The 24647-nt window shown below is 37.5% G+C and overlaps 1 protein-coding gene and 1 long non-coding RNA gene across 2 annotated transcripts; one reads left to right on the plus strand and one right to left on the minus strand.

Moving 5' to 3' along the window:
- Window positions 1–1259: 1259 nt before the first annotated feature.
- Window positions 1260–19990, minus strand: LOC309661497 (protein transport protein Sec31A-like; the record flags this gene model as incomplete). Its single annotated transcript, XM_082463184.1, has 6 exons — window positions 1260–1944; window positions 3428–3499; window positions 5929–6048; window positions 8420–8683; window positions 10185–10243; window positions 19666–19990. Coding segments are annotated over 6 exons (1020 nt in total), but the record flags the coding sequence as incomplete, so codon positions are not given.
- On the plus strand, window positions 6055–8128 carry LOC309661744. The gene is made up of 2 exons (XR_014264243.1): window positions 6055–6578; window positions 8071–8128. It is a non-coding gene; the product is annotated as an uncharacterized lncRNA (long non-coding RNA).
- Window positions 19991–24647: the final 4657 nt, after the last annotated feature.

Here is a 24647-nt window from a genome sequence, read left to right on the forward strand (position 1 = left end):
AACGCTGCCAGTTATGCCATTGTCATGTCAAGGTAATCATGCAGCCATAACACAAATCCTAACTATAAGGGCAATACCTCAAAAAAATTACTAGAGGCCAGCCTGCTGTTCAGATGGGGTCTTGGGCTGACACCACAGTCGAGGGTCAGGTCCAGAAGGTCAAGTCGCCGCTTCAGTGAGTCATAGGACTGACTCAGACCACCAAACTCCCAGGGAGCTGATATATCACCCCACTCGTGAGGCTCCAATGCTCATTCATGTTATTAAGGTTCTCCTTTTTCAGTTATAAAACTATTTTTATTTTTTAATGTCTTTTTTTTTTTTTTTGGCTGCATTGGGTCTTCGTTGCTGTGCGTGGGCTTTCTCTAGTTGAGTCCAGTGGGGGTTACTCTTTGTTGCAGTGCGCGGGCTTCTCATTGTGGTGGCTTCTCTTGTTGTGGAGCACAGGCTCTAGGCGCGCGGGCTTCAGTAGTTGTGGCACGTGGGTTCAGTAGTTGTAGCTCGCGGGCTCTAGAGCGCAGGCTCAGTAATTGTGGCACACAAGCTTAGTTGCTCCGCAGCATGTGGGATCTTCGCGGACCACGGCTCAAACCTGTGTCCCCTGCATTGGCAGGTGGATTCTTAACCCCTTCGCCACCAGGGAAGTCCCTATTTTTACTTTTAAAAGAGGGGTTTTATTTGGTGAGCAGGGAATCCCAGCAAAGGAAATTAAGAGGGTCTTGCAAACTATGTCACTTAGGCTGCAAAATGCCTGATGAGCTGCACTTAGTCCTTGAAACAGCACCTGTCTTCACAGTAGTCACACTTTTTATCTTCTGCTTTTCCAACTCACTTAGGTAAAATTGCTTAAACAACGAAAATTATTAGTATCTAATTCTCCTCAAGATTCTATGGGGACCATTATCTTTTGTTTACCACACTGTTCTTAAGACAGATTACAATAAAATCATTTGACGAAAATACTGTCTGAAAATATGTCAATTCAGGAGGCTGACAGAAGTTAAAGCTTTCTTTCTGAACTTAAATACCTCAGAGAAATAGGTAACTTTTTAAAAATGGATGAATAAGTTTCTAAATATAAAATGGAGACAATTCAATCTTAAAACTCAAACAGAATATTGAAAACATTAATAGAAAAAAGTTCAATGCATCCTACAGAATGAAAATGCTCAATCTTTTCCTATAGATACTTAAAACTAGTGATCCCACTTTTCATTAATATTTGCTAAAATCTATGAAGCAGCCTCTAGATTTAGTTATTTGTTCAGGACCAAAGTGAAGCCAAAGCCACAAAAAATAGAGATTAAACTAAACTGTGAGTAGCCGTTTAAAAAAAAGACTACATACACATAAATAGGATTACACACTTTAATCTGATTGACATGGAGGAAGTAGGGAGGACATGAAAGAAATTTAGTTGCAGCTCTGCTTTACACATAACCAAAGGCTCCTTCTCCAAAAAGTAAACCTGAGGTTTCAAAAACCATATTTTATCAGAATACTTCAGGAAAGCATACTATGTGTAATCCAGGAAATACATTATTTGCAGAATAGGAAAATCATCACAGGCAATAAAAGATTACAACAAAAGAAAGCACCAGGGTTTTGAGCAGGTCTAAGGTGAGTATATCTGCAGAAACAATGTAAATGTTCTTGAGTGGCTGCTATGGAAACATGCTAAGGAGGACTGGTCCACATCTTATCGTTTTTTAAAACATGTTTCTTTGGAAAAACGGCAATAGTGGCTGAGAGTGAAGCCATCCTTTAGACGCCCAGCTTATTGGCCTGGGTGAGAACCACTTTGAGAACTGGCATGAAAGCAGAGGTCTCACTGAAGTTGCTGGTGCTGACTATGTGCGTATGGATGGTCAAGCCTTCTGAGTAGTTTCGGGTCTCAATGCTCCTTGCAATGTTGTGTAAACCATTGATGATTGTTGGTGAAAGCTGAAGTAAAGGTGGAATTGAGAGAGAGAATTAAATTAAGGAAGAATTTTCCATGAGACCCTCTATAAACATTAAACCCTGATATTTAAGAGGAACTTGAAATAAACATTATTTCAAAAATGTATAAACTGGTGAGCATTTCTAGAAAGATTCTCAGACCAACCAACACTTAAGTTATAAAAGCGAACCATGACAAAATGATTATGTAAGGAATTACTTACGAATTATACATGTATGGTAAGCCAGGTATTTTCTTACAGAAAAGCCAGATTTCCTTCCCCAAGTTGAAATGTTAATGTCTCTCTCCACTTAAGAGCTTTCTTATTATTTTATTTTAGATAACTTAAATATTTTAAATAACTAAATTATTTTAGATAACTGTCTCACACTTTTTAAAAGTTTTCCTATGTACATGAAGGAGTTTCACGATTCTTAATCATGACATCTCGAAGTAGAGGCCCAATTTACTCTAAAACCTTGTGGACAATAAAAACCTTGCACTTCTGGTCCACTGCCATTAGGAGGGCAACAGTCCTCATCATGTACTCAATTTGCCAGCTCTTAACTGCTTTTCATAATCCTGTCATCTCTGAAAATCATAAGACCTCTAGTTTTTTTCCCCCCCATGTCATTACTTGGCATACATGTCCATACTTTCCAGAGAAGACTTTATTTTGGATCCATGTCCATGGGCCACGCCACTTCCACTGTTATATCAACTTTCTCTGGTTTGGTTCTCAGGAGACAAATGGTTATTTTTAGCTGATGGCATTGATATGGGGAATGGGGAAGAGAAATGCTAAAATGCAAAAATGTGAAAAAGTCCCAATTCTTTTTTTCTCTACTAGTGCTTTCATTAATAAAACACAACGATTCTAGAAAGGAATGGAGAGGTTGGGAGGGACAAGAGAACAGAACACACAGGGCATTTACTCCTTACTGCCGATCATCTTCATAGTTATACACATTGATCTGCTCAATTTGTGGCTACCTTTGGCTTTGCCTTTGTGTAATAGCTATTCTAAAAGAAAAGGATCAGAGTCTTAGACTACGAAAGAGATTACAGATTTGGTCTCTGGAAAACAGAGTATCTGCCCACTCTCTGATTTCTTAATTCAAGGGACATATAAAAATGAATAGAAGGCCAGTTACTGTAGCAGCAGTACAGGCCAGTTTGTAAATCTGCTCTTTGTCATAAAAAAGGTTAAAAATTCTCTCTCCCTCTTAATCTCTCTCTCTCTCTCTCTCTCACACAAACACACACACACACACACACACACACACACACACACTGCCCTATCCCCTTTTCCCCGGTGACTGAAATGTAAGATTTAGACAGAGAAAAGCCCATTCTATGAACTGTCACGATCATTTTGCCCCCAAGCATACTATATATTACATGCAAGTGCTGATGAGACACTTATTTTACTAGCAACCAGGAATAAATGATTATCATAAATCCTTCTTTTCCCCACAAACTTACTGTCTGTTCCCTAAGTTTATCATACAGAAACTCCAAACGTTTGCTGGCATCATCTAGCTTCCTCTTGGTTTGCTGCAGGAGAGAAAAAACAGGTATGTTATGTATGAGCAATAACTTTTATCCCAAGAACTTGCCTTACGTCATTTCACTAAACCTTACAGTCATGATGTTGGACAGCTTCATTTTATAAAGAAATGGAGATAGCTAAGACCGAGGAACTTGAACAGATTATTAGAACAGAGATCAGTATCTATTAAGGCAGGGAGGGCAAGAAAGTGAGAGCCTTCCTCCTAGGGTGCAAAGTGGAGCACTGGCTGATTTCACGGGGACTGCGGCTCACGTGAGGTGAGTGAGTGCCCATCTACACTGTGTGCACAGGCAACACGAAGGGCCACCTGGAGGCAGCAAGGGGTCGGTGTACTACAGAAAGGAAGGTCTAACAGTTACTGTAAATTAAATAAAATGAACATGATGGGCGCTAGAAGGCAAACATACAGGTGAACTGTGGAATCTCAAAGTACTACTTATACGCTCAGTCACATTTGGTACATTTAATCCTGTCTTATTCTGGGCCTTTAAAACACCAAAAAAAGGAGAAAATTATCTTTTGGTGGCTTAAGATTATTAAGAGGGAAGTGTTAAAATGAGTTCTTAAATTAAGGACTCCTCCTACCCTCATCCTAGTACTGTGAGTATAGTGAGAGAAAACTATCCTAAAAGTAAAGGTTTAAAATTATACTGTGATTAACTTCATATCTACATTATGCAACAGCCTTAAAAGTGACACTGCTTTTCAATATTTACTGAGTGACTACTACGCGCCATGCTGGGACAGTGTTGTGTCTCATGGATCTCATATTCTATTGGGTGGGGAAAGGATACTAAATAAACAATATATTGTATGTCAGATGGTGATGAGTGCCATGAAGAAAAGTTAACAGGGTAAGGGGGTCAGCAGTGTTGGCAGTATGACGTGGTAAGAAAGTCCTGACGGCTAATGGGACATCTGAGCAGACACCAGGAACAAGTGAGCAAGAGCTATGCAGCTCTGTGGGGAAGAGTTCCAGGCAGAAGGAGCCACAGGTACAAAGTCTCTGATGCTGACACGTGCTTGGTATGTCTGAGGAGGGAATGTCAGTGTGTCAGAAGAGGAGTGCGGAAGAGGTGACGCCATCGAGGATAACCTTACAAACTAAGCTGTGCTGCACAATTACGTTGTGCTGTTTGGACATAACTGAAGTGGAAATAAGAATAAAGCCATACTATAAAAATGATGTCAAGTATTGATTAAGATGGACTTTTGTGGAGGGTTCAAAGTTAATCCCACGTAGCTACCAGCAGGAGTCCTGGGCGGTATTTGAACTTCCTCCCCAACTAGTGACAGGAACAGTTTGTCTTTCTCTTCTGCCCAGGGGTCCTGGGTCACCAGAAGGAAGGTGATAGGGTGACCTGGAGGAGGGGAAGCTCAACACAAATTTCCTAAGCTAGGCCATGTACGAGGTGTCCTCCCAACCTCTATTTACATTAACTCATGCCTGAAGGAAGACTGGAGCTTTCCCACATTTTTATTAGGATTCCTCCAATTTGTATGATGAGGACCTGTCTGCCTAGGAGACACTGTACACTTACCTGTTTAACAGCTTCACCTGTTCTCTGTTCCTAGCTTCGTCTTTCCATCGCTCCCAGAATGCCAGGCGCTAAGGTTTATGTTACCTTTCCCCTGCCTCTGCTTTCCTGACATTTCAGTGCAGAGAATTGCTTTCCAAAAGACTGGCAGAAGGCTGCACATATTAATAATACTCAATATTTGATGAAACAACAAATTCCAGAAGCTGTTTTTCAAGCAGACAACTGGCCAGTGACTAAATAAACATATTCAATGTTTGTTGGCAGAAAGTGAAATTTCATCTAAAACAAAACTGGCTTTGTGGAATTTTTGTTGTTGCCAATACAGTCATCCTCTAATAAACTGAGTAAAATCAGTTACTTTGACTATGAATATGACTCCAATATCTAAAGCACTGAACTATTTTTAAGGTCTTAGCAAAGTTAAAGATTGTCTATCTACTTTTAAAAGCTTTGATGTAAGCTCAGAAAGAAACCCCAAATCTGAGTTTCACCGTTCTGTTGTATTTTTGTGCTAGGCATAAGGTTTGCCGATGAGACTCAGTGCCGCATAGTGGTGGAAAGCATGAATTCTGGAGCCAGACTAGGTTCGAATGCTGGCTCTGCCTTAATTATTACGTAACTGCTTTTTGCCTTAATTTCCTCCTCTGTAAATAAATATGACAAACCTACCTACCATGAGGTTGTTTTAAGGATTAAAGTTATATGTAAAAAGCAGTTGAATGTGTTTTTATATGTACAGCAAACTATATATAAGTGCTAGCTTTACTACTTTTGCATAAACTTTCAAAATACATCTTGTAAGACTTTAAGCAATCATTATAGAAGCGCTCCATAAGGGATTCTTTTAATTAAGCAAAATAAAAAATACATACAGGATCTGTGGCTGAAGAGAGGCAGCGCTGAATAAGATCCTCAAATGTGGTCTTTAGAATGAGGTGTTCATCTGGAATCGGTTTCTTGGTAATTTTTTCTGTTGGCAAAGACTGCACATGCTGGAATAAATAATACCATAAAATGACTAGAAATGACCAGAAGTTACCTATACACAAAGCCCTGAATCTGTGATAAAGAGAAACCAAGGACCTTGTAGGTAGGCTCTTCAAAATCAAATGAAAAATTAACATGTGAAATCACTTGGGATAAGCAAACATAAAAATCAGATATTCAGTAGAAGATACAGGTACTCTTTCTACAGCTTCTATTTTCAAAAATAGGATGGATATAAAGTATCTGATTAATTATGGAACATACATTGATCACTATTTCATATAACTGATGGGAAGGAGACCTGTGCCAGTAGGAAATGAAAAGAACAAGGCATTTACAAAGTTGGCTGGTTGGAGTGGCTGCTTGCTTTGCTTGTTGGCTCATTTTTGTTTATCCTGACGTTCTTCTATTCTTTGGTTTACTCTTGGAGGGTGTTAGCTGGACTATTATCAAACTGCAAGATTACACCAACGGTGAGGATAGAAGAGACCATGATCTTACTGAATGTACAGATGGGAAAACAAAGAAGGAATGTGTAAGTGTTTAAAGTTTTGACTGATTAGTTCATTCATAGAAAACATTAGGCAATTATGTATTAGGCATTGGCTAGGTATTGGTGAGCCAATACGGAAATGATCTCATCCCACAGGGAGTTTACAGGCTGATGGAAGAGAAAGTTTTAAAATGTCATAAATGTATGTAAAATAGCAACTGTGATTAAGTTAACATCACTGGAACCAACAGACAATATAATTGGGATTTAACTGAGGGGAAGGCTCTTGAAGGAAGTTATATCAGAAGGGTAAGTAGGAGTTAACCAGTTAAATGGGGGAGGAAATGCATTCCAGACAGAAGAACGTGTACACAGTCAGGATCATGATACAAGGGACTGAAAGGGGGTCACTGTAGCTGGAGCAGAGAGAGCGAGCAAGGAGGAGTGTGAGCTGAGCGATTCCAGACAATGTGAAATACTTTGGTCTTTATCCTGGGAACAATGGGAAGCTGTAACGTTTTAAGCAATGAGGAGATAAGACCAGATAAGAGATGAGTCAAAGTAGATGCTGGCAGACCAACTAGAGGCTCCTGCACTGCTTAAGACTGGAGACGAAGGTAGCATGGACTAGACTGGAAATGTAGAGAAGGGATTTGAGAGAGATTTTAAAGTAATATCAACAAGACTCGGGGATAGCTCTGAAAAACAGGTTAAAGGAAAAAGAATATAAAGATGATGCCCAGGTTTTTGGCTGGATTAAATAGGAAGGGTTATGGTGCCATTCGCTGAAACAGGACACACCAAAAGACGACTAGGTTTGGGAGGAAGACGATGAGTTAGATTCTGGATATGTTAAGTGTGAGGTGCCTCAGAGACATCCAGGTGGAGAGGAAGCTGGACACTAGGGCCTGGCTGAACACACGCCTCCGTGCAGCTCTCCCTTTCAGCGTAACTGGGGTTCTGGCCCAGATGAGCGCAGCTTGAGCACCCAGCTCTAAACAAAAGTGGACGGCTTCACAAACACCACAGACGTGTAATTATACAAAATTAACAGTGCGTCTTTGTAATTTTATATATTCTCGTGGAAAGAAGAAGGTCCTCCCATCTCCATCAGAACACTTGTTTTCATAATGCAACTGTTAATGTTTAGAAGTTCCTTAGGCAGAAATCTCTTAACAGCAAAACATAGTCTTGTGGTAGAGATATAATCTTTACAAATTTGACTTCAGAGAGTCAAAGACAGTAACAGACAGAAGAGCTAGTTTTATACTTGGGCAGGAATTGATTTCATCTTATGTTGAGCTGTGACTTTACTTTTCATGAATAGATCAAAATGTTTCTCTTTGTATGTCTAAGTCAGTTATATGGAAATATGATAGATTTTTCAGCATCTAGAGCCCTGCCAACTAGCTGTTTGTATGTGAAAAGCAAGCACAAATCTATATCTCCATCTAAAGATATGGCTATATTATTAGCTCTTACACATACACAAGAAAATATATAACTCATTACATTTTTATTTTCTATTTTAAAGGAAAAAACCTTTGGAAACAGCTTCTGCTTAGCAACCTTGGATGCAAATATGGATTCAACTGCTCTTAAATTGTGCCTACTGATTAGATCAGATGAAATACTGTAATTGCCAAGTTACTGTTAACGTAGACTAGTAAATACATAAGCTCCTTCTAGAAAGTTTGTATATGGCCTCGTCATTGAAAAATAATATACATACATGAACAATCTTAAAAAAAAAGGTATTATTTTTAAGTTGTCTAAATTGAAATCAAATTGAGGTAATAATAAAGGTATAACCATAAAAGTTAAAACGTTAAGAAAACATACCGAAATAGAGCCATCTCCCACTTCCACAGATTTACTGTTACCTGCATGGTATTTCCAATAGGAGCCCCAGGGGCACCTTCAATATTGGGCTTTGAAAAAGACGGAGGCATGCCTGGTTGACTGAGGGGTTGCTGTATGCCGTGGAAGGGCTGGCCACCTGGAAGGTGTGGCTGCGGGAAGGAAGCTTGGCTTGATATTGGTGCTGGAGCTGAAGGCTGTTGCTGCAGCATCTGTGACTGGGGGTCACCCAAGGGGTTCATGATTGGTGATGTGATGGGAACAGGAGGCGTAAAGTTCTCAGGCATCTTTTAAAAGAAATAAAAGGCACCAAGAGTAAGGAGAAAACGGTATGATGACAACATCTCCTCAGCTTTAAATAAGGGAGTTAGCCATTTGTAGCAACGTGGATGGACCTAGAGATTATCACACTAAGTGAAGTAAGTCAGAAAGAGAAAGACAAATACCATATGGTATCCCTTATATGTGGAATCTAAAATATGACACAGATGAACCTATCTATGAAACAGAAATAGAATCAGGGACATAGAGAACAGACTGGTGGTTGCCAAGGGGGTTGGGGGAGAGTTGGAATGGGAGGGTGGGGTTAGCAGATGTAAGCCTTTATATATAGAATGGATAAACAACAAGGTCCTACTGTACAGCACAGAGAATTATATTCTATATCCTATGATAAACCATAATGGAAAAGAACATATTTAAAAAAGAATGTATACACACATACATGTATAACTGAATCACTTTGCTGTTCAGCAGTAATTAACACAACACTGTAAATCAACTACACTTCAATAAAAAAATTTAAAAAAATAAGTAAGGGAGTTAGACTATTCCATGGTTAAAAAATTTTTTCTAATAACAGTAGAATACTTTTTAAAATGAAATTTTATGCAGAATTCTAGAGAAAAACATAAAAGTAAAGGTAATCTAGCTAAGAGGGCTGGGAGCTCAAACCTGGACCTTTGTTTCCCCTTTACCTTCCACACTTATCCCATAACGGGCCAAAACCATGGTGTTTTTGAAAGAGGATGTCAAAGTCTGGAGAATTATATCTAGCCATACTGGGATCAGATATGCCAAATATGTGTTTGTGTGTGTCACGTGATCAGATGTAATACCTTTTTCCCAGATCATTAAGTGATACCTACTCAGTGATCAATCACACTCAAAGCAGTAGATTAAATTTCTGATTATCATTGACCTAATTTTGGGGGGGCTTTCATCATTTAGTATCTCCCAATTTTACATTCTGGCCTCTCATTACTATACTTGGGGGACAGAAATCACTAGGAGTAAAAAAAAATAAAAAGGCTTGGGGTAAAAGAAGGAAAGAAGAATCTTAAGTTATGCTCTAACAGCTCTCAACAGTTATTAACATCTAAATGATGCTCAGCTACAAGGCTATTTCTTTTCATATTGTATGTGATAGACAAAAATAGTCCAAAATATAATTACAAATTCATGATTACTGTTAGAACCCAAAACCAAAGTAACTCCTAAAAAAAAACCATTTGAGAAGCATGAAATTTTGTTTCCTACTCTTTGAAAAAGATCTGCTGGGAATTTACATCTTGCTTTTTAAAAAGGGTTTAATTCATACCACCATACTATTTTGTACTTTCCTTCCTTCCCTTCATGGATTAGAAGATGTAAGTTGAAATACACATATTAAGTATATTAGTCAGTCAGCTTTGCCTTTAAAGGAACAGTGAAGTGTGGTGTGCTTCAGGTGGCTACATGATTGACAGGACACCTGTAGGCAACTGAATAGACATCTTTTTCTAGTACCTTCTTCTTCTTGGGTACTCTGTTCAAAGCTGGAGGATCATTCCAACCATTCTGAGAACCTATAACAGATAATAGAGGGCATTTTCCTTTAGAATCCTGAAAAGAAGAAAACTAAATTGTATCCATCATATAATATCTTCAAATTTTACTTTCACCCTGAGATAACTGTCACAGAAGTTTTACCAGCTGAGCTGCTGGGATCACTATGTAGCCCTGGACTCTCAAACTCATTACCTCTAATAATCACAGGGCCTTGGCTTAGAAAGCAGCATATCTTGACATTATTTCCTTTTAAAGTGAAAGAGTTGTACTAAATTTAAGGATAGTGAAGTTTTTATGTCTATATTGGTATATAACCTTCAAACAATTCTCTCCTAAGAAAGAAAAAATAAATCCCCTGAGTCTGCTAAAAAAAAAAAGGCTTCTGATATATTCAACACACAAAAAAAGAATAAAAGTGGCAATCTTCTATTTCCCCAGAGAGCAATTCAGCATACCCAAATCATCCACATGGTAGAAACACTGTTAAAAAAACAGAGCCCAACTACGCAACACCAGTATGTTTTTATCACCTTTGCGTTAAGAACAACCTATAAAGTAGAAAAAGGCATTCAAATATCTGTGGTAAGATTTTTTTTTTAATACACCCCTCCCCCCCAAAAAAAAATTTCCACGCTGGCAGCAAATATAAAATTAAACTACTGTCACCTTTAGGAAATTTCCTCCCCCCTCAAATCTCCCAAAACCTGTCATCTCAAAGTGAGAAATGAATATGAGTAGCAGAACTCATTAAGGTACTTAATGCCTGTATTTTTTAAAAACAATTTTTTAAAACATCTTTATTGAATGCCTGTATCTTTAAAGAAAAATGGAATAAAACATGCCAGAGATAAGATAATTACTAAATCAAAATATAATCATTTTACATCTTATTAAGTTTTGTGTATGTGTATATGTAAAAGCAAAAAATTCTTCTTCTTTCAATAAACATTCTTTCAGTATTTTACTTTTGCTTGTTTTATTGATATCTACGATATTAAATCACAACAAAATTGCTTAGCAAACCAAAGAACATAATGTCATAGAAATTTTGTAAAAACAAGATCTTCTCCTAACCAGCATGCACTCATTTGCCTTGATTTTAAAAGTAGAATTAATTTTCTACAAGGTGACTAGGAGACAGAACGCCAAATGAGCCTCAAAACATTCAAGAGCTAATCACAAAATATTAAACCACATGCTGCTATTTGCTTAACAAATTCTTAAAGTTCTCATTATACACAGACTAATCATTCAAACCTCTCCCATCACCTTCTAATCTTTCTTATATCTAAGACAATCTTGGTATAGCCTTGTCTTTCAGTCTATATAAAATAGACAACTTTTATGATTCAAGATCATTTGTGTCACTATGTTAATTCAGTCAGTTCTAAGATTTGATTCCATTAAGAACTGATCAGATTTAGGGTATTATCGGCTTTAAAGTTCACATGCATAATTGTGAATATCCATTCATTAATTATAGTCAGTGATTCAAAGATTTCCAAAGATATATTTTGTAACTAATTCACCTTCCAACATAGACGCCTGGTCTTGCATAGACTGATTTTCTGTAGACAAAATGTAAAAGTCACTTAAACAGTATTATCATCAAAGATATTCTAAACTCTACTCATTTTTTTTTTGAATTTTTGAATTTTATTTATTTTTTTATACAGCAGGTTCTTATTAACTATCCATTTTATACATATTAGTGTATACATGTCAATCCCAATCTCCCAGTTCATCACACCACCACCTCCCCCCCACCACTTTCCCCCCTTGGTGTCCATACGTTTGTTCTCTACATCTGTGTCTCTATTTCTGCCCTGCAAACTGTAAACTCTACTCATTTTATAATTGTTTCTCCTCCCTCCATCAACCCCAAGAAAGAACAAACTAATTTTATAAGGGAATAAAACTTACTTTTTAATCAAGTCACGTGAAATGGCTTCTATCTAATTAAGAAAGTAATCATTTTGTGGGCAAAGCTAATTCATTCATGAGAGCACTTCCTAACATATTATAACTGTGTCCATTTTAGTATTTTTTAAAGCTGTGAATCCAAATCAGTTGAAGATCTTGCAAAAATGCAGATTCTAATTCACTAGGTATAGCGTAGGGCCTGAGATTCTATTGCTTCAGCCAGCTCCCAGGTAATGCCAATGCTGCTGGTCTAAATCCTCTTTAAGTAGTAGGATTTTAAAGAGAAATGGGAGGATTTCTGCATTGTCGTGCAGACTTTAACACTACATTGTTAAAGATAATAAGCATGTTAGACGATCTTAACAAGGAGGTGCTACTTTACTGCTGGATTTGGGAGGCCCCAAGGATCTGCATTCTGGAGGAACTGTAATTTCTGGGGTCACAACATGAATATGAGCATAAATGGGAACAGGCCCAGTAAATATGTAACCATCTCATATGGTCTTCTCTATAAGAATATACAGATTTGCAGACTGTTTAGCACAAATCTTCCAGAAATCACTACTTCTCTTAAAAGAACTGAAGTTTCTGGCAGTGGACAAGAGGAAAGAAGGCTGAGAACTAATACAGCAATTCCAAAATTGTCGGATGTTCAGGATTGGTCCAGGCCCAGTCTCCAATCAAAAGCGTGCAGTGTAGATACATCATATGTACATACAACTTACGGGAATTCAACTTACGGGATACATCATATGCACATACAACTTACGGGAATCCCGTAAGTATGTGGGAGTTATGATAGTTGAACTTGGGGAGAGAGGAATCGAGAGTATATAGCATTAACTAGTGAGTTCAATTCAGTTTGAGCTCTACTCAAGAAGCACATGCCCCAGAGAAACTGTGAGGTGGGAGAACTAATGCCACAGTTTGGAATTTCTCTGTATGGCGCTAAGGAGAGATGTTTCTCATGCAATATGGCTTCTGACCACAGGCAACTTCTTCGTGAGGGCTTAACTGAAGAAAGCGGTGATCACGGATAACTGACTCTTAAGTGATTTCTTATTTTTGTCTTAAATGATGACTTTACAATTTAACTTCCCATGCAAGGTATGACCTCACAGCACTACAGTTAATAAATCCCTGGGAGTCACTGTGTGTGTGTTATGACAGAGGACAGACCTGACTTGAAACTAGTGATGTACTCTCTAGCGCCAGACTTCAGCTTCTGGGCTGAGGGGGTCAATATACAGTCCATCCCCAGGTTCTACATCTGCAGATTCAACCAACTGAAGATCAAAAACATTCAGGAAGGAAAAAACTCCAAAGAGTTCCCAAAAGCAAAACTTGAATTTGCTGCAAGCATTTACACTGTATTGGGTATTACTAGCAATCTAGACATAAAAGTATATGTGCATAGGTTATATGCAAATACGACACCACATTATATAAAGGACTTGAGCATCCTTGGATTTTGGTATTGGGGCGGGGTAGGGGGGAGTCGACGGTGTGAAAAACCTAAAAGTACTGGAGGTACCTTGGCCTTGATCGTTTTTTTCAGGGAGCAGTCTCAACAACATGCCTCCTCTCTAGCCCTGTGAAACGTGGGAGCAGAAGGTGAGACCAGTTTTTCCTCTAACCTCTCGTGGCAGTGATCTTAGCCTTGGATATTAAAGCCTGAGTGGGTATCCTGATTTCACCAACTATCAGCAGCACAAAAAAGTATGTGGAACAATTTCATATGACCCTTTGGTAGAATGACACCAAAGTTATAATGAAATCAAATTAAATCGAAAGTTACGAGTAAAACTGAATGAAATAAGAAACAAAAAGATTTTCAACAGGAACATATAGCCAGTTGGCTATCCCTCATAACTTGAGGGTGGGCTGCCTGTTGAATTGAAAATAACGACTGTACAATAATCAAAGTTCCCACCAAAACATATGCCTAACTGGCCCCTCCTAACCTCAAACCATGCAATATATTTAGCAATATGTTTTATTTCAGCCCAGAAAATCCTTGTTCAAATCTCTGATCAATTTAACAGTTTTATCTTAGCTATGATTCTAACCCCTCAATACTTTTGCTTTTATATCTTTAAATTGTTTAAATATGACTTTTTCAAAACACAATTAGGGCTTCCCTGGTGGCACAGTGGTTGAGAATCTGCCTGCCAATGCAGGGGACACGGGTTCGAGCCCTGGTCTGGGAAGGTCCCACATGCCGCGGAGCAACTAGGCCTGTGAGCCACAATTGCTGAGCCTGCATGTCTGGAGCCTGTGCTCCGCAACAAGAGAGGCCGCGATGGTGAGAGGCCCTCGCACCCCGATGAAGAGTGGCCCCCACTTGCCGCAACTAGAGAAAGCCCTCGCACAGAAACGAAGACCCAACACAGCCATAAAACAAAACAAAACAAAACAATTAAATGAACCTCTACTTTATGGAGACACACTTTAATAGCAACACTAGGTAAAGCAAACTGAATGAAGAACGTGAATATCTACAGGAGACAGTATTATGGGGGTTCATTATGGATGTGCAAAATGATACTCTTGGTCAATATGTTTAAAAAAAGATAGCACAGTCTAATCTTGGACATAATTCTCTCATAAAACTAGTAAGGGAAGATAATCTTTTTTACCTTTTCAAAAAACCTTAAAAATGGGCATAAATCTCTTTCTTACTCTCTTTTTAAACATGACAATGACTTTAAAGAACATTGGAAAATGGTTCATGGTGTAATATTAAGGAAAGTAGTAAGATGTAAATTATGAGTGTATGTGGGAGTTATGATCTCAATTCTTTAAAAATGCATGCATACAATAAGATACTACTATCTTCACACCCATTAGAATGGCAAGAATTAAAAACAAAAACAAAAAAACAGGAAACAAGTGTTGGTGTGGATGTGGAGAAATTGGACCCTTACGCATTGCTGGTGAAAATGTAAAATAGGGCCACCACCTCAAAAAATTAAACACTGAATTACTATTTGATCCAGTAATTCCATTTCTGGGTATATACCCAAAAGAACTGAAACCAGGGACTTGAACAGATATTTGTATACTCACATTCATAGCAGCATTATTCACGGCAGCCAAAATGCCCATGTGTAAGTTAATGGATAAACAAAATGTGGTATATACATAGAGTGGAATATCACTCAGCTTTAAAAACGAAATTCTGATTACATGCTATAATATGGATGAATCTTAAAGACAGTGAAACAGCCAGTTACAAGAAGAAAAAAACTGCATGACTACTTATATGAGGTACCTAGAATACATACATAGAGACAAAGTAGAACGGTGGTTACCAGGGACTGGGGAAAACGGGGGGTTTTTAATGGCTACATAATTTCAGTATGGGATGACAAAAAAGTTCTGTAGTTAGTGGTGATGACTGTACAATAATGTAAATGCACTTGATGTCACTTAAAAATGATTAAAATGGTAAATTTTATGTTATGTATATTCTACATTAAAAGAACTTTAATATATGCATACATACATATATGTGTGCATATATGTGTACGAAGGGAATAAATACACCTAAATTATTAGTGGTTATATATGGGTGGCAGAATTACAGATAATTTTAATTTTATTCTCTATACTATTTGAGGCCTTTCAAAATTCTACAGTAAAAAATTAATAAAAATCAAGGGAAAATTAACTTAAAAACTGAATATGGCATGTCACTGGATTCTGGAGACCCTTATCCACCTTAGTGTAGGGATTAGTCCTCCACATGGTCTTTAGGGAAGGAAGAGAGAAGCGCTTGGTCTCACATACAGAAGTGGAGTTGCTACCATCCTTACTTGAATCTCACTTCTCAATGGGAACCTTCTCAAGGTGTTCTTGCATAATGGTAGGATGTAGGCACTGGCTAAGATACTCTCAGCGGATTCACAGAAAAATATTAGTGCCAATGGTACGGAGACTTTTGGCTAAAAGATCATTTGAGACGGAGAGGACAGAGCATCCTTGTTAATCATACACCTCCCCCTTCCCCGTTAGCCTCGCACGTCACATTATTTAAAAGGCACCACAAAGTTAAAAATTTAAATTTAGAGAGAATGAATCCTTAAGGTCATTTTCCAATGACACGAGATAAAACAGATGTATCCAAAGAAAAATAAAGAAGGCTATCATGCTCCTTTCCTTTGTTTAAAGGGTTAAAAACCAAGTACTTATAATTTGACTACGGAATGTTTATGAAAATTTAAAAAAAATTTTTTTTCAGCACACTGTTTCACGAAAATATTCAATATTATGCCCCTTCAAGACTCTTCTATGTGAAGGAGCACAAGACTATATATATATACATATATATATACCCAAATTAAATTTTCCATTTTTTAATACTGTTTACTCAAAAACAGCTTCATGAGAGCTTCACATTTTATCAGAAAATTTTGCTAAGTAAACTTCTTGGGCCTTCACATTTGAAAGTGCTCTCCCTTAGTAACAAGTATACATTAAACCAGGGACAAAAAAAAAGGTGGGGGGGGCGGGTACAAGCAATATCTTACTTATCCTGCACAGTAAAGCTAGGAAAACTTCCTGCTTTTTGTGCTGCCACCACTGAAACATGTCGCACTATACTAACTTAGGCTGTTAGCACTTTATACCTTGAACTTGGAGACAGCCTGTTTTCCTTGCCTCTGATTCTGCCATGCTGCCCACAATCTGTTTTGCAGAACCACCTCCAGGTTAACCTCCCTAAAGTACCACTTTGACCATGCCTCTCAGGAGTTCAAACTCCTCCACTAGAAATTTTCTTCTTACTGTATGAAGTATAAATTTCTTGCCCTGACATTTAATGTCTTCCAAAAGTTGGCCCAAATACAAATTTTATGTTCCAACTTACAACAAAGCTATGTGCTGTTCACTAGAAATAGAAATGTACTGTACTTTTCTGCCTTCCTACCTGTGCCTAGAATAATTCTGATTATAGACTGAGCAGGTTCTCATTAAGAATTTACTGAATGAATGTTTTGATGATTGCAACATGAGTTTCTCTGAGCAGTGCGCACATAATTTTGTGGTTCACTAATAGTTACAGGGCTTGAAAATCCTAGTGTCTATCAAGAAGAATCCACCGGACAAGTGGAATTTCCAAGTCCCGTAGAAAACCATGATATAATAATCTAAGACATATTAGAACAAAGATAAAACTTTTAGTCACAGTTATCTGTATAACCTAAGCAAACTTTTTAGGAAATCAAAAAATAAAATAAGGTAAAGCTCTAACTGTTAATTAAAATACAGGGACTACTAACATGCAAGAGGTAACAAAGCAGCTAGCTTAGTGCATGCTGAGTATTGCAAAATGTATGGCTTCATCTTCCTATTAGTTACTGTGCTTCTCAGCCAGGTTAGAACATTGTTACTTTGTACATAAGCAAAGACTTTATTATAAGGCCAAATGCCCTTTAGCTTAAGGAGGAAAAAAATACCCATGCAAATATTTAACTTAGATGATGAAGTAACAAATGCTTAAAATAGTGATGCTAAATGTTTCTGTAATTCCAACACTGATAGCTATTTCTACTGCTTTCATCAGGACTAGACTATCTGGTAAAGAAGAATGAACATGGGCTCTGAAGACTGAGAGACCTGGGTATCTCAGTTGTATCTCAACTTGGAGTCTATCACCATGCAATCATGAAAACATTATACACAACCCTAGGAAACTCAAGCTTCCTCATGGCAATTTTTAAAAAAATAATTATTCCTATTTCTCATGGTTATGAGAAATAAGAAAATATACGGCAGTGCTGGTACATGTCCAATGTATGTTCAATAAATGATAATTCACTTTCCTACTTCCCTGCACCACTTTCCTATGTGGGGATTTACTTGAATCCATCTTTCACTCAAGCTATTACCCAACTATTCAGAATATATACTGTTTTCGCTCATCCAGGTTTTAAAAGGTAATTTTTTGAACTCTACAATTGAATGAACACTCCTCTCTAAATATCAACCTATTGAAATATCTGTATTGAAAATTATACAAATTGTATTTGTGCAGTAAAGGCTGATACATATTGTGTGTATGATTTTTGGTACTTTGGACTTTAATATTATATATCAAAGAAAAGAGAAGGAGATATGTGTATAATTCTGGATCCATAAGACTGCCAAGAAAAAAAATACTTCCTCAATAAATCCTATTATATGACCAGTGTTTTCAGTTATTAAAGCTACTGCTTAGCAGTTAAAAAGAGAAAAACATATACTGGACTTCCAGGAACAACTTCAGTAGTAGAAAGCAAGACTCACTTCTGTTTTGCCCCTCTAGTTTAAAACCATCAATTATAATCTGAAAAGGAAACTATTTTCAAATACCCTTAGTAACAAGTATACATTAAACCAGGGACAAAAGGAAAAGGCCCAGAGCTCTAATTCTGGGCGAGGTGTCATCACGGCTAACTTTGCAGTCACTGTCCCCAAATGCTTTCAATCTCTTCCTAAGCTTATGCATACATACTATTACTATTATGAGGAAACTGAGGCTTAAAGTTAAGTTCTTATTCAAGGTCACATAACTAGAAAGGAGTGAAGCTGTGATACAAACACAGGAAGTCTGATTCCAAAGTCTGAATTCTTTGCTATGTTAGTGGTTCTTGCCCCGATTCATTGATCTCTTTTTGTAATACGTACTTCTGAGGCCCCTTTTACAATCCTAACATGAAAATCAGATAATATTACCTACTCATAAAAAATTAATATAATGCTTTAATTGTAACATGAAAGATAAAAAGAATCTATAAAATGTGTATTTACTATAAAAATAATTTTAAATTATGCTTTTAATTAGAAAATTTCAGGCAGAACTACCCTGTCAACAACAAAAATGCCTAGAAATTTCCAAAATGTTTGTGAGGGTAGAATTGTCCTAATGGAGAGAATCCCTGCACTACTGTATACTTTCTGCTGTCTTAGAGATTCTGTCAGAGTTGCATTCTTTCACTTTTTTCCTTTCAATACACGTCAAGATCCTTGCTCACCTTTACAAACAAACATAATTACAAAATTTGTACAGCCTCATTAAACCCTGTATTATTTAATCTCTATGAATGAATTTAAGGCACAAATAATTTTAAAAACTGAAAATCTAGGAAGAACACAGAGCATCGTTTTACTCTGGCAAAGAAATTAGTGTCAATTAAATCTAGTTCCAACCACCACTTATCTGGCCAACTAATTTCTTACCGCTTATTTTAAATTCAATGGCAGATTATATACTCTTACCCTTTTAAAGCTCTAAAGCTTTTCTCATTTAGCAACTAAAGTTCACTATGGGAAAATCACACTTTTAGAAATAGTTTTAGAATTTGTTATACAATTAAATCAATACCTCACCTTGCCCAGTTTATAGTTAGAAGTAATTCCCCTCCATGCACCCACGTGATCACGAAAAAATAAAAGAGGGAGCCAAACCAAGTCCCTTTCAAGCGCAGACCTGTTCTTTGGGATGCAGGCAGCTCGCCGGCAGCAGGCAGTGTACCTGTTGCTCCAGGAGGCAGCGCATACGCTGAAGATGACGGTGGAGCTCCTGGTCCGCCGTGCTGGAAGGACGCTCCAGAGCGAGGGGGAGGAGGGAACGAGGCAGTGGGGCTGGACGTAGGTGGAGAGGCCTGGTGCTGTGCTGTGTACAGCTGAGACTGCCCAGAATAGGACGAAGCGGAAGATATGTACGGGGTGTTAGGGTAAGCGTTTGAAGCAGGGGGCGCAACAGGCTGCTGAGGTCGATACGCTGCTGACCCCCCTGTTCCGAAGGAATACTGCTGGACTGGCTGAGAAGCTACACCAGGGAGAAGGAGCAGAGATTTTAATTAGTTACACATTTATTCAGACAGCAACAGAAAACCAAAGTTATCTCATTCTATGGAAATTATTTTCTAGTTCAAGTCAATTTAAAACTGCAAAAGAAGAGGAGAGTGATAAGAAAATAAATTAATTGTGCTAAAAACTGCTTCTTGCATCCTAAAAGCACTAAAATGCAATAAGCAGATAGATAGATGGGGGGAGGGGAACTTAAGGGAGGTGGGTAGAGAATATATAACTATATATTTAGGTGAGCAGAATTCTGCTCAAAGAGGAATAATGAAGGATATACCTGTGTATCAGAGGGAGAGGCTGCAGGTGGATGGCTGGGAAGGGCGGTAGGAGTTTTGTTACTCCAGGTAGTGACAGTGGGGGCAATTCTAACCTGAATTGAACAAAGAAATACCAATCACAGAACATAAAACATGAAAATGTTAAAAGAAGAAACAAAAAACCCAACAGGCATTAATAGCCAGATGCAAAGCAAAAAATAAGAGCAGCAAGATAGCATACGTTAGCCAGGCAACTGCTTTCAGGTAATCCCTTTCAAGGGATTCCAAAAGAAAAAAGCACCTTTCACAACAGAACAGGGGAAGGAAGGCAGTAGAAAAATCAATATGAAAACTAAATCAAAGCAGAAAGAACAATGCCGTTCAAGTGTCAAGAGTAAGTGGGAAAAGGTAAGTTCTGTAACTAGGGAAGGAAAGAAGACATTCCAGGGGAAAAAAAAAAAAAAGGTAATTGAGTGAAAAAGTGATTTTTGAAGCACTAATTGTATTCATGCTACTATTAGATCTGTAAACATATTGCTATAAGCTCCCTTTTCCGGATTTCATTAGAGCCACAAAAATTATGTTAGTTCCGTATGAGGCTTAGAATCATACAATCAGAGCATATTAAAGATCATCCAATCTGATCCCCACCCTTTACCACTGAGAAAACCAAGGCCCAGAGAACTGAAGGGGCTGGCTGAAGTCCATACAACCTGTTGTTGATGGAGCTACGACTGATTCTAGGTCTCCTGATTCCCAGGCCAGTGTCTGCCACGCTACGCCATGTTGCTTACCCTGGAGTCCAGAGGTTTTCAAAAACATTTTTTTAAGCCATCAGAATATCTTTTGTCAAGTAAATCTTTGTAGAAGAAACTCTATCATATAAACAATTAATAGCAAAGATGTGCTGGTCATAGTAGGAGGAGAACTCCTACTCAGTTGGCTTCTCTTTCAGAAATCCCTTTACTCCTGCCTATAAACATGCCTTTAAAACCACAATCCACTGTCCTCATTCAACATATCATAAGCTTTAACCAAGAAAATCACTGCATAATTTATGACTGAATTTGTTTTCCTTTTCTTAAAGTATGAGACTGCTAAGTCACGGTATAATAAAAGTCCTTCATGGTTTTTACATTTTCCCAGAAAGATAGATTAAACCCAAGGACATAAGGAGTAAATATTCTCTTCTCCCAATGCAGAGAACACCTTACTTCAGTGCCCTGACACAGTGAGGTCAAACTCAAGGTGCTTAGCTTAGGAGTTCCAATCCTGTTAACCATTAACTAGCCATGCTGACAAATTCAAGCTCTATGTCTTAAAACTCTGGTTAGTCGCTAGACTTCTCCACCTCTCAGTTTCCCAGCCATCACCTGATTTGCCCTATCTATGCCATAGACTTTCTAAGTCTAGCAACAAGAGTGGAGAATTTAGTTTTGTTTATCAATATACCCTCAACAGGGAGAATAAAGACAGGCCCTTAAATTCATATTTGTCAAATGAACGAAAAAACAAAACAGAGAGTAGTACAGTCATAATTATATTCAAATGTAATCTATCCTGATTAAATAGCAATCAAAAGCATGACAGACAAAAGAGCATGAATTTTTTTTTCATGGTTTTATGCTTAGTTTTGCTACAAAATGTAAAAATGACCCCATCAATTCTATCAGCAATTTGTTCTATTTTAAAATGGGCAGAGGGACTTCCCTGGTGGCGCAGTGGTTGGGAATCTGCCTGCCAGTGCAGGGGACACGGGTTCAAGCCCTGGTCCGGAAGGATCCCGCGTGCCGCGGAGCGGCTGTGCCTGTGCGCCACGGCTGCTGAGCCCCCGTGCCTGGAGCCCCTGCTCCGCGCTGGGAGAGGCCACCACAGTGAGAAGCCCAGGCACCGCAGCGAGGAATGGCCCCGGCTCGCCGCAACTGGAGAGAGCCTGCACGCAGCGGCAAAGACCCAACGCAGCCAAAAATCAATCAATAAATAAATAAATAAAAAAGAGAGACTGCCATCGAGGTGGTTTCATCTCAAAAATAAAATGAGCAGAGTACCTACTAACTTTGTTATCAATCAAGACCATTTATTACTTACGAAAATATACTTTTTATTTAAGAACATGAAGGTTATCTGCTGGTCTGGAAATATAAGTTTCTACATGAAATAGTAAAAGACAATAAGAGGTCACATTTTATGCCACTAACCATTTGGTAATTTTAATTTAATAAATAAATTAGTTTATTAATAAAAATTATTTAATCATCTTTACATTCCCCATGACCTACAACTTCATATACCTTTGGTCACTCACTTTTCTCTAATATAAAGTTGTCCAAAAAAATGTTTGTATTCTGGATACTCTTTATTGTGCTGATACAGAAGACATAGTAAAACCACACTAATGATTCAGAAAATAATACTTAAAAAGAGACTATTTTCTAAAAACACTTTAAAAAATTGACCAAATTACCCACAAAATTGTTCCCACTACTTTACTTAGTTTGTTAGATGAATCAAATTAAATTTCAAGAACAGATGTACATGTGTAATTTAAGCTTGAGTGACGGAGAAATAAGAAGAAATCTCCCCAGAGAGCTTAAGTTAATTTTACCTAGTTTGTAAATTATTTGACTAGATTAAAGGGATAATTTTTAAAAACATCATAAATGCTACTTTCAAGAAAAGAAAAACTATAACCATTAAAATAATACATTGTCTAGTTTTATCACTGGTCTCTTACTCAAGACACTAAAACCACCAATTTGAAATACATAAATGTTCCTACTTTAATCTGGACCATATCACTCACATGGGGATAATATTGTTGAGCTGGAACTCTTGGCATCTGTGTGTGGCCAGCAACTGGTCCAGGCCTGCCCTTGGGCAGCTGCTGCCTCTCATAAGGAACTTTAGGTGACTCCTGTTGCCCTGGTGCTGGATCTCCTTGTGCTCTACAAAGTCTGTCACGAAGCTGAACAATATTTGGCTATAAGAAGCAATGGAAGAAAGCAAAGCCAATTGTTAAGAGTTCACCCAACTATATATGACAGCATGTTGATCTTCTTAAAGTAAGCTTGATCATTCATATGATTTTTGTTCATATGCTGTGTATTATGCAATAAACCCCGGCACATTAGGGTCTGACATCATGGTTTCTAATACTCAAGAACTGACACCAAAGGTCCATTATATACAGTGTAACTTGTAAGTTCACTGAGGCAGGGATTTGAATTATGCCTGCCACATGGTAGTATGCAAGATCAATGTCACTTATCATCACTGCTCTTTTGTTGTTTCTCTTGCAGTTGAGTAATGCTCACAAATCACAAAAGCAGCTGAAAAAATACAACTTTGTTTCTCTGCAGGGAAAAAAGGCTCCAAAAGAGAATCAGCTGCTAAAGATGGTGATGGAAGAAAATGGTGATCTATGAAAGACATGAAAATTAATAAAAAAAGAGATACTTGAAATAAACTAAAAGAGTAAGATGTCAAACTCAGGGTAGCTCACACAGATCTATAATTATATAGATCAATAGTAAGTATGAGTTTACCATATACATGTTCCAGTTATTAACAAACAACAAAAAAGCAATGTGTTAAAATGTTTCAGCAAGAATTCATTTAATATCTATAAAAATGATACATTTCTATAAATTCATTAAAGGTTTAAACACATCATTTACATTTTGTAGGTATACTTAGGTAAACCTGCCTTTTATGGAGGGGAACTTTATACTATAATGATATTACAAAGTCTCAGGAAATAGTCCCCAGAAAATACTAAGGGTATACTGAGATATATAGGAGGAAGTAACATCAAAATTACAAGTTTTGCATAAAGAATGTTCTTTAAAAGTCCAAAGAAAAGCATGAAGAATAACCTATAGAAAATGTATGTGATTATAAACAGTATTAAAAATAAAGAGTTTAATTCTCAGGCTAGAAGGTCTAAAGGTCTTAGAGTAAGTCAGTCTTAAGATAAAGGGTCTTATACCTCAATATAATAAGAAGACCTTATTAAGTACAAAATCCTATAAAACTATTATACCAAAGTCATTATAAAGATAAAGACTTTGTTTCTATTCTACTTCATATTCTCATGAACAATTTAGAAAGATGTGAGCTGGATCCTACATGTAAGTGTACACAAAACCAACTAGAGAGTCATACCTCCACAGTCCTGGAACACAGATATAAGTATTTTTACTCAATCAAATTTACTGACAATTCCCTAGAACAGACAAAATACTGAAAACAATTAACTAAAAAATTTCGTCAAAAAGAGAATAAAGTTTAGAACAAAAAGTATAGAAATAAGAAAAGGCTCCAAATTAAGCTCTAGCAGATACACAATGCAGATAGAAATATCCTGCTTGTGGAAAATCTTCCTCACTCC

The sequence above is a fragment of the Balaenoptera physalus genome, assembly GCF_965194825.1.
Source record: "Balaenoptera physalus genome assembly, chromosome: 5".
In the NCBI taxonomy this organism is placed as follows: domain Eukaryota; kingdom Metazoa; phylum Chordata; class Mammalia; order Artiodactyla; family Balaenopteridae; genus Balaenoptera; species Balaenoptera physalus.